The sequence below is a fragment of the Mustela putorius genome, unplaced genomic scaffold (assembly GCF_011764305.1).
Source record: "Mustela putorius furo isolate JIRA1106 unplaced genomic scaffold, ASM1176430v1.1 tig00000275_pilon_pilon_pilon, whole genome shotgun sequence".
Taxonomy (NCBI): Eukaryota; Metazoa; Chordata; class Mammalia; order Carnivora; family Mustelidae; genus Mustela; species Mustela putorius.
Genome location: NW_025421341.1, coordinates 8,297,036 through 8,308,496, shown reverse-complemented (window position 1 = coordinate 8,308,496; position 11,461 = coordinate 8,297,036). Strand labels below are relative to the sequence as shown.

At 34.2% G+C, this 11,461-nt stretch overlaps 1 protein-coding gene and 1 pseudogene across 2 annotated transcripts in view; both read right to left on the bottom strand.

Annotated features, from left to right (window-relative positions):
• Positions 1–389: 389 nt before the first annotated feature.
• Positions 390–478, bottom strand: LOC123391701 (annotated as a pseudogene).
• Positions 479–3,836: 3,358 nt separating this feature from the next.
• The window catches only part of BMPR2 (bone morphogenetic protein receptor type 2), a 205,605-nt gene continuing 197,980 nt past the window's right edge, over positions 3,837–11,461 (bottom strand). For both annotated transcript variants that reach the window (XM_004764180.3, XM_013062270.2), the window contains one exon: positions 3,837–11,268. In XM_004764180.3, the coding sequence (XP_004764237.2) occupies positions 11,018–11,268 (251 nt within the window). In that variant the 3' untranslated portion in view covers positions 3,837–11,017. The remainder of the gene's footprint in view (positions 11,269–11,461) is intronic.

Genomic DNA, 11,461 nt, shown 5'->3' with positions numbered 1-11,461 from the left:
TTGGTATTAGACTCAACTCAAAGAGATAAAAGATAAAGAATGGAAGATAGGCACTCACTCAAAAAGATAAAAAAAAAAGATAAAATTGAACTTCTGTGTGGCTTACCTAGAGAAGACTCTGTTCTTGAATCGTTTCTACAGGTAATAGGTGAAAGGTGTCTGCACACGTTTTTGGAAGCAAAAACTGGAACACATGACGTCAAAATTGTTCTATTTTAAAAATCTATAAAGGCAATGAGCTGCATATTCTGAGATTTTAAATTTCTCTCATTCTTTTGCCATATTAGGACCTTGAAGTTACAATCTTTGCCTTTACAGTGCTCATCTCAGTAGTTAGTTGGGTCCCATTGGTTCTCTTTAATCCTGACCCAACCTGCTGCTGCTGCCTCTCCATCACTGACTCAACCTTGTTTTCAATTAGCAATAATCTCGCCTCGGATAAACCTCATTGGCTATGATACTACCACTGTGCAAAGCTCAACTTTGTTTTAAGGCCCTCATTATCTCTTGCCAGTCCCACACTAGTTCCTATGCTTTTATACTCAGTTTCTTTCCTCTCAGCTGATTCTTTATATTACCAGCTGAGTTTCTTAAGTAGAAACTCCTCTGCTTAAATTCTTCCACTGACTTCCAGGGTAAGTCCAAACTGTTAGCATAGCATGCTAGCTCTTTTGTGATATAGTCCCAGCTGGGTCATCTGGGTTCTTCTGTGCCATTTCACTTCGTAACTTTCACTTAGTATCCCAAACTCTATTCCAATCTAATATCCTCCTGGCCCCTTGAAAAAGCTCCACCCTCTTAGCCCCTCTGTAGGGCTTCATGGGTGCTATAACATCTGCTGAGAGGGCCATGGCTCATCTCTTAATTAATTCTTACTCGTATTTTAAGACAGTGAGGAAAAGTTCTTTCAAAAGGAGAAATTGTCTGATTCAGTAAGAGTGCATTAGATACCTTTGCCATGTACTTCCATAATACACTGGACTTTCACTCTATCATAATACTTACAACCTGTACTATAATATTCTCCAAATCAACTATGAGCAACTTGAGGGTGGCGCTGTGTCTTTTATCTACGACGGTACTTGTTACACACAGGGTGTTCAGAAATTTTTTTGATGCGCCTTTGAAAAAGGAACTTACTGATCACAACGAAAACTGCATTTTATTTGCAGTTTCTCTCATGCCCTCACTCTAATCACTTTCCTTTCTAATCTATCCTGCATACCTTTCAGTCCAAACTTCTTTAAAAATTTCTGTCAAGGTCCTTCCTAGCTAAGATTTGGTCTCCTTGTTGGCTATGACAGCAAGTCTAGACACCTGGGTCTGGTTTTCAAAAGATATTTGGATCTACTTCTTATTTCCAGTCCCTATTCTTCCTTATCTGTCTCTGGTCACTTCAAATTTCCTGCCTTCATTTTTCCTACTGAAACCCCACCTATCCTTTCAAGACTCTCTTCAATAATCATTTCCTCACTAAAGTCTTCTTTGGCTCTTTAAACACATATTGAACATGTAGTTTACCACTAATTTGGGCACTAACATGTCATCTTGTTTGGATGTAACTATTTCTTCTTAGGCCTTTATTCCTCCACAAGGTGGTTTAAGTTCCTGGGGGCAGGAATAATACCAAACTTTTTGGATCTCTCAGTATAGTAATAGTGATTCAATTTCAAAAAAATGAGTAATAACACATTATAATAATAAAATGAAAGCTGCCCAAATATATAATTTAATTTGAAAAAGACTAGAAAATAAGGGGAAAATTCATTATTAGAAAGATTAATCACTAGCTAAAGTTAGTCATTTGCAGAGGCTGTAAACTAGGAAGATGGATTAGATAGATGTAGGTGTAAATGAAAATAATTTTACTTGTGAGAAGTTCTTATTAAAAGATTCAGTAGGGGGGCACCTGGGTGGCTCAGTGGGTCAAGCCGCTGCCTTCGGCTCAGGTCATGATCTCAGGGTCCTGGGATCGAGTCCAGCATTGGGCTCTCTGCTCAGCAGGGGCCTGCTTCCTTCCCTTCCCCTCTCTCTGCCTGCCTCTCTGCCTGCTGTGATCTCTCTCTGTCAAATAAATAAATAAAATCTTAAAAAAAAAAAAAGATTCAGTAGGTTATCATGTATTTTTCCCAGACCATCATATTTTCTCTAAGGACATTTAGTTATCATCCTGAATATTACATAGTGGGTCCTGTAGAGAATTCCAACAGTAGCCCATAACCTTATATTGTCAATGTAGGGCATGCAAATCAAAAGGGAAATGGTGCCCCAAATCTATTATCCCTAAAATATTAAGTGCCTACAAGAGTAGGCCATGCTTCTCCTAAAACAAATATTCCCTTGGCATCTACTTAAGGCAGGTCTGACACTTTTTTTCTATTGTTTATAAAATTTTTATTTTTATTTTTTAAATAATCTCTACGTGGGGCTCAAACTCACCACAAGACCAAAGGTCACATGCTCTACCAACCGAGTCAGCCAGGCGCCCGAGTCTAGCATTCTTTTAAAACATGGCTATCCTGTGGATTATACAGGATCTTACTCCAGGACGCTTAGCTAATACAGTGAATTCATCTGGAGTCAAAAACAATATGGGGCCCCTGGGTGGCTCAGTCAGTTAAGTGTCTGCATTCGGCTTCGGTCATGCTTAGCGGTGAACCTGCTTTCCCCCTCGCCTGCTGGTCCCCCTGCTTGTGCTCTTGCTCTCTGACAAACAAAATCTTTAAAAATATATATGATGCCTTCACAAACTCATATTGCATTTTAACTTTTAAATGCAATATTTAGGACTTTATTTTTTTAAGATTTTATTTATTTGACAGAGAGAGAGAGAGATCACAAGTAGGCAGAGAGGCAGGCAGAGAAAGGGGGAAGCAGGCTCACTGCTGAGCAGAGAGCCCGATGCGGGGCTCGATCCCAGGACCCTGAGATCATGACCTGAGCCGAAGGCAGAGGCTTAACCCACTGAGCCACCCAGGCGCCCCTATTTAGGACTTTTTATTGTAATTTTTAAATGCAAACAACTTTTAAATGCAGTATTTAGGACTTAAATGCAATAAAAAGGACTTTTAAAAACATGAAGATCTAACTTAAAAGATTATTTGATGATGTTTAGTACAAACACATCAATGTTAGGCCAGTAGAGACAGTTGTTTTGGTACCTATTAGCATTTCAGTAACAGCAAATTGCTTCATGTATGTTCCTGGCTATTCTTTTTACTGCTGGGCCATTCTTGCTTTTATTTTTGAATTTTCTTGCCATAACCAGAGATTTAAAACTATTAGTTCAAAGCAAAATGGGAAATACATTGAATCCCATTTTACCAGTTCTGTGGCTTTGGACAAGACATTTAACTTCCCCGAACCAGTTTTCTAATTTTTAAAATGGGGACAATGTGTATTTTATTTATTCTACATATGTAGAATTAACTACCACAGTGCCTAGTATACAGAAAGTGTGCAACTATTCTTTTTTTTTTCTTAAAGATTTTTTATTTATTTGACAGACAGAGATCACAAATAGGCAGAGAGGCAGGCAGAGAGAGAGAGAGAGAGAGAGGAGGAAGCAGGCTCCCTGCAGAGCAGAGAGCCTGACACGGGGGCTCGATCCCAGGACCCTGGGGTCATGACCTGAGCCGAAGGCAGAGGCTTTAACCCACTGAGCCACCCAGGCGCCCCTGCAACTATTATTCTAATGTTAGTTGATTTTAAAAAACTGTATCATATTGAGTAATGAGTATATTAAAACATTTACTATTCTGGTGCAAAACACCTAAAATATCACACTAACAGTCATAATTTCTGGGGACCTAATAAAAATCAAAAGATACAATTACTGTTGTCATTAATATGATCTTTAATAAATGGAATAATGCACCATTTTACAGCAAGCCTTTTTTAAACCTAAAGAACTGTCTTAAAATTTCCTTCTCCAATGTCTCTGTAGCAATACAATCTTTTTATTTAGGTTTATATATATCAAAGCATTTACTTACAATTATTCATAAAAAACTCTTTAGTGGCTTAATGTCAGCTTTCATAGTGGCATCCATAGATAATACAAAAGAAAAGTGATTTGCTTTATTTCATACTCACACTGATCCATCAAACACAACTTACACAGCATAGCAAGGTCTCAGACGGCTTTTACAAAAGCAAAAATAACTGAAAGTAATTATTCATAAATTCATATGATATTCTATCTGTAATGTAAGAGCAAAACACACCAACAAAAGATACCCGTTAACAAGAAAGAGGGTTCTGAGGAATTGCCAATATTTTTCAGCCTTTCTTATTCCAGAAAAGCATCCTCAGAAATGAATACTCTGTAGCTTATGTTTCTCCTGTCCATTCAGAAAAAGCACGGCAGCTACACATCTCCATGTTTCAGCTACTACAATACCCTAAGAGTTAGTGTACTTTACAATTATCCACTTATCTTCATTTGAAAAATTATCAACAGAAAATTAAGGATGATTCCAGCTTATACAAACACTTACACAATATAATTTCCATGGAAACATGACGAGGCATACAAAAACTTTAAATAAATAAATGTGACGAGAAAAAGAAAAGCCACAGAAGCCAAGTAATTCAGTTTTAACCAGAACCTATCTTTGAATTGCATCTTTTAGTAATTTAGTTTTCTTACTGTTAAGCTCCTTTAAAAATATGTTTCCCTATCATACTTAAGAGGATTGGTAATAAGGTGGAGAGCCTGAGACAAGAGACTGGTTACAAATAACCTCACTGCTAGGATTTTAAGTATACAGCATATTAATTTGGAGCTTTGATTTGTCTGATTGAAGGAAAAATTCTATTTGGATATAACAAGGTGATAAACAGCTTACCATAGGTTACCTCCTCAAAACCATCCAAACTATTACTAAGGCTATAAACTCATTAATTCACTTTTAGAAGAGTTTTATAATGTTGAATTACTTCAAGAAAATTTTATCTCAGAGGAATAACTTTACTAAGTTCTCCTATTAAAAAACAAAGCAAAATGAAATGATTTGTCCCATCATGTATAACCATTTACCCAAAGAAGAGAAATGGTTTTAAGATGATGCTTCAACTCTAAGGCCTAAATAGGCTGCAACATGTAGCCAGTTGGTTGAGTCATTTCCCTCTATTCAGTAACTACAGAACTGGGCAAGTTTTTATAATTAATGAAATCTGATGTTATGTCTATGTAAATTAAGTCAAATCATAAGATGAAACATTAAATGAACTGTATATGCAACAAACACTTTAAATATTCAACTGGACTAATTGCTTATTTGTTTCCAATTAGTTTCTCATGTGCAAAGGATGAAAAGGACCCTGAGTTTTTAAGTAATATTATGTCTATAGAACGAGTCTAACACATGAAGATGTTTCTGAAATCTAAAAGTACAAAAAAAAAAAAAAAGGAAAAAACCTACATGTTGCCTTTTGAAACATTTTTTGAAAGTTGTAATTTTTTAAAAAATTCAATCATAAAATGGATTGCCCTAGCGATGTGATTTATTTCTTAAGATTTCTTCTCTTAAACTTTAGAATCTGGGTTGCAAATTAAGTTCAAAAAAATGAATGTCACTACAATTAATAGTAAAACTATGAACATCACATAATAACAGAATTGGAATTTTCAAAATATGATAGATTTATTTGGGGCATAATTCTAATATACAGCATTAAATCTTCTGAATTACTTACTTTCAAATGTATCAGCCATGAGATAAAATCCTGGATTTTTTTTTTTATATGCACAAACACTCAACTTTAACCAGCCACTTAAAAGTTAAATGAAAGTCATTATAGTCCAGTCTATGTTGCAAAATAATAAGTATTTCAAAAGTGGTCTGCAAAAATGTCCATAGATAATACCTGATTATTATAAGGTTTTTGAAAGGTAATCTTGCATTTTGTGTTTAATATTTGATACAAGGGAAAGTGTAAAATGTTGTGGCTCAATTATAATGCTAAGCTTGCTGCAATATAGGTTAAAAATTTTAATGGCAAAATTATATACAATTCTGTATGCATGGCTTTTTAGTTAGAACTAATGAGAATATAAAATTATAAAACTCCACAATTTAGTAGGAAATGTTTAATAATACAAAACTCAAATTAAGAGCTGATTTTCTGACAATCTGATGGTTGGATCCATTGTCAAACAATTCAGATGTTACTACATCTCAAATTCTCAATTCTATCCTACTGAACTATTATTTAAATGGGAGTAATGAATTCGAATATAATGTAAAATATAATTTTAGGTGTTCTTAAGTATAAATAGTTATTAAAATAGGGCTGAGAAGGAAATGCTAAGGGAACCAAAGCAGTTTTGTCTGAAGAACTGAGACTTAGATGTTAATTGAGAAGCTTGAAGCATAATGAAAAATGACAATACTGGAGAAGATGGCCAACTTTTTTTTTTTAACTGCTGGAGGAGACAAATGCACATAAAATAAAACAGGAGGGAAGCAGAATAGACATGAAGAAAACTTTCCTGACACAGAAGATTGCAACTCAGATAACCAAGGGATACAGCAAGTCAGACACAAACTAAAAGGCAGTTGAAGGAAAGTAATGGGTAGGTGCACCAGAGCACCCTGAGATTTCTTTTCTTCTATACTAGTTTAATCTGAGAAGCTATAGAAAAGCCTTCTTTTGATAATAACATTTGTGTAACTAGCTCAAACAGTGATTTGCCAGATTTACTAAGTCAAGGAATATATTTAAGAGTGGATCATGCAAGGTAGTTTTGGCTAACATTTGCATAGTTCAGAATCTACAAATTAAAATGCAATTTTATCTGCTGAAGAGCGAACTGACAGCAAAAGGTATATTTAGAAACATCTCAGTCTGAAAAAAACTCCTGGGGTGTGTGTGGGAGTGTTACACAGGTCTAGATAATCAACTGTGTGTACAATTTCTAATAAGTTAGCTTGAAGATAAAGTAATATATAAAGCAATCTATGAATAGTTATATAATGACCTGCACATAACTCGTAGTAAGTTTAACATAAATTTATAGAAGGCTGTTCAGGAATACAATGTAATCTCAAGTTCTAGGAGCTAACTACCTCCAATGAAATATTCATTTCCATAAATATTGAAAAAAGAAACAAAAAAAATTATTGAAGTATTCTTCCATTTTAAATGACTTTGAGGATGGAAAGTTCAGCAAATAGCTGTGGCCTACCAGGTATTCTATTTGGCTTTAGATGCCAAACTTGAAAATATTTTAAATAAAAACACTTGCCAAATTTTGTGACAATTCCCACTGAAACACATACTTACTTGAATGCTCCTACCTTTAATTATTTTCACATTCAGAACCAACAATGTACATTTTCTGCAGTAAGTGGGTACGTGTAAGGAAGCTATCGAAACTGCTTTGTAAAAAAGGATACCTTTGTATCCTTTCTATGTCTTCCTCAATTAGTTCTTTGGATTAGCAAAATCTTCTCTAAGTCATTACAAGCAGACATTTTCAAGATGGAGTCAAAGGATTGATGAGACTTAAAAGCCATGTTAAATTAATTCCTCCAAGTCAAGTATGGCATCAATTTAGGGAAAAATCTTTGTTCTCATAAGCCACCTTCACTTTTCCCTTAAAATTTACTTTACCTTTAGTCCTACAATGCAAGAATATTAGGAGTAAAGAGAAGAGAAATAATTTTAGGATTCATGATGGCAGATGTGGGATTGAATTTCATCTTGAATTAGTAATTATTTCTCAAGCAACAGCCAGCATAGACATGTCCACGTCTTATGTTCGTCTAACTTTGAAAGTGATTAAGGTATCTGGTTTGGCCTATATACAAGCCACATTTGTGCTGGAGTGTAATGACTGAATTTCTTACAAAATGTCACTATATCACACATCCTGTCATAGAGTGTGTAGGCAGTGTGGTGTGGATGAGAGAGATGGGGAGAGGCAAACCCAAGTTAAAATCTAGCTTTCTCTATTACTAGGATGTGGAACTTGGGCAAATGACTTAGCTTTTCTTTGCTTCAATTTCCTCAATCTGTAAAGTGGAAATATTAACTATGATCTTTAAATAGTTGCTATGAGGATTAGAAGAGTTGTGAATGTATATCCCAGCATTCAGTATATAACAAATCGTCAGTTACTGTTATTCAAATCCTGTGCCCTTTCATAACATTTTACACTGATATTGGTTTCTTTTCCCCCAAATTATGAATTTAAAAAGGGGGAACACTGTTAGGAATTATGATTAAATAATTTTTGTCTAAACCCAATTCAAATCAAGTTCTTTAAATTATCTAGTTCTGACATACAGTTAGGATAGTTCAGGGAATTAATATTAGGATTTGATTACCTATTATGATGCTTTTAAGGTTGTAACACTAGCAAAGTGAATTTTAATATTTTTTCACTAAATGGCCTTTATTTAAAGGATCCAAATGCTTTTCTACATGCAAAATATTGACAGCAGTTAAATATTCGCTTTAAGAAACATTATTAGATGAATAAAGTTAGCAAATATTTTAAGTAATTTTGCTTGCTTGTATATTACAGATTCTAAATTGGTCTGATGTACAATTTTTACTCTTCCTATTTTTTAAGGATCTACTAAAAAAACCAGGGAAAGAAAATTATTTGTTTTAAACATGCTTGCATGAAATGGGAAACTTAAAAGGATTCTTTTATTTTGGTATATAAATTCTTGAAAGCATTTTAATATTAAACATCAAAAAAAAAAAAAGATGCTGGAAAAATTACAACCAAGTAGCCTCAACACAAAGTAAGGTAGGATAACTTCCATCAGGAAACGATCAGTTAGATCTCAAATGGTCATTTAGCCTCAATTGGAGAAGGAATGTGATTTACTTTGATTCAAAGATAACCTACACATGTTTGAAAATAATGAAATGCAGCTTAAAGACATTTAAAGGCAAGAGAACTAAGTGAAAATTTGGTGAGAAAGATATAAATAATTTGTTACATAGATAGAAAAATAATTATGCAAGAAGACTGAAAAATGTTAAGTATCTGAATCAAGAGAAGGGCCAATAAAACACAAAAGGTGGATATCCTGGGCACTAAAAAAATCATCTTTATTCTAAAAATTCAAAACTGTGTTCAGCCATCCATCAGCATAAATGTGAAGTGTTATAACATCTAACTCATAGGATTATAATAGATGACAAAAACAGAAGCCTTATATAATAAATTATAAATATCTTGGACAGCAAATTGGGAAACTTATGTTATCTTTAGCTAAATGATGAAGATAGAGGAATACAAGTGAGAAAACATTGTTCAGGAGATAAAAACCTAAAAGCAAGAATATGGGCATTTGTGTTTTTCTCTTAGCTTTTAATCTTTCAGAGAAATCTTAGAACTTAGTTAAATAACATCTATTAAGTACTCTGAGAATCTGGAAAAATTAAGTGAGAACATCACTGTTTGCAAATTGATAGAAAATAATTTGTGCTTATAAAAAAAGTCCCTTATTTGACATAAAGTGCTTTATTTTAAAAAAACATGCTGAGGTTGTTGTTTAGAGATAACTATCAGTAAGGAAAGAAGCAAAGGAAGCTTTTAAAAAAACAATATGACTTGAAGGATACTTAATGTGTTATCACTAAAAGGTATATTCTAATATAATGTAAATAATAAATGCTGCTCATCTATCAAAGATCATATGAAAAGCTGGCAAAAAGACAAATTATGAAAATGGGGTTAGTGAAGAAACAGTTTTGAAAAAAGAAAGGTAAGCCTCAGTCTGCTCAAAAATGATAGGTTTGGCAGCAATCTTTCCTTCCACAGGGATTTGGCATGCCAGATGAATGATTTTTCCACACAGTGTTTTAGGTCATGGGAAGAGGACTCATTTTCAGATAAAGTCACCAGGCATTGCAGGGAAGAGAATAAAAAGTTACTACTGGTTCAAAACTATGAATTACTTTTGAAGTTATTTTAAATAGGAAATGTAATTTTATTTGAGTCAAAGATGGCCTATTCAGAGAATGAAGGCTATAACACTATATAGTCTTAACCATCTACCTACTTAAAAATTCCTTATAAGTATAGCTCTGTAAGTTTTCCAATAAAAATGTGCTTCTTAAATAAATGAATATGGATCATGAACATACATATAAAAATAAAATAAAAGGAAGAAAGGCTAATATTTGACTTCGTTTACTTTGTTCTATGCTCTCTTATGAACTTCCAAAAACCAGAACCAAATACGTTTATTAAAATGCCTGGAAAGAAACATTTAGGACTTGGAAGGTTAAAAGAAATGGCATTTCAAGTTAGGTTTTGGTAGTTCCTTTTTTAGAGCCCTTTGAGACAATGTTTCTGCATTCTCCATACGGAGAGAGAAAGCAAGAAATCAGGTAGCTGCTCTCTCTTGTGCAAAAATCACTGCCATAGAACTGACCTGCCAAAAGTATGGGGGTTGGGGCAGAAAAATGTATTTACTATGGAAGAATGTGTGCTCTGTTAGGAAGAGAGCTTACAAGAAAGCTTATTTGTGGACTATAGACTATTGCACATTCAACAAAACACAAGAGAAAAGAATGTCCAACAGATAATATGTTCAGGAACAGTTCAACATATAAACTAGCTTGTGCCCAGAAATAAAACATGGATATCAGACACCACTGCAGTCAAACCTGTCTTAATTTGCTTCTGCTTTAATGACCTTTAGAAACTGGTCCAAACTGATTATCAGCAATACATTGTTTTTGCTTTTTTTCTTAAAAAAATATTTTGAGACCACTTTTGATACACACACATATAATTCTGTGGTCATAACAGACAAATATAACTTTAATGAGACTAAACAAAAGTGCAAAACTTAAAAAAACAAAATTAAAAAATATGGAAGCATAAGCTAAATTTTTCTGCATAGCTGAAATCTATTTAAAGCAAGTCCTGTTGCAGGGTGGGAGAGGGTACTGACAGGAAGATAAAGCAGTTTTTTTAAAAGGTCTTCTGCACATTTAAATGATGCAAAAAATAATTTCACTCCATAGGCTTGAAAATATTTCACAGACAGTTCATTCCTATATCTTTAGAGACCATGGTTGTGGCAGTGCCTCCTTCTGCAAGGTAAACTGCGGTGCTGGATTTGGAATGAACTGCCCTGTCATTGCCATTGTTGTTGACCTCACAGTCCAGTGGTTCAGTGGAGATGACCCAGGTGGAGGGGCGCCACCGCTTAAGAGAATAGGGAGTTTTCACACGTTTCTTAATCTTTTCACCAGATCCTGATTTGCCATCTTGTGTTGACTCACCGACTGAAAATAAAAGGACAGGAAAATAAACTATATATAAAGAAACTATTAAATAGTAAGAAATTAGGGTTGTAACTCAAGAACAGATCAAACTAATATCTGCAGGATGTATTAATAGACATTACTTGAAATTCATGATGCCAGGCAATTATTTTCTAGGCAAACCTTAACCAACTTATTCTGAGACTCTTTAAGC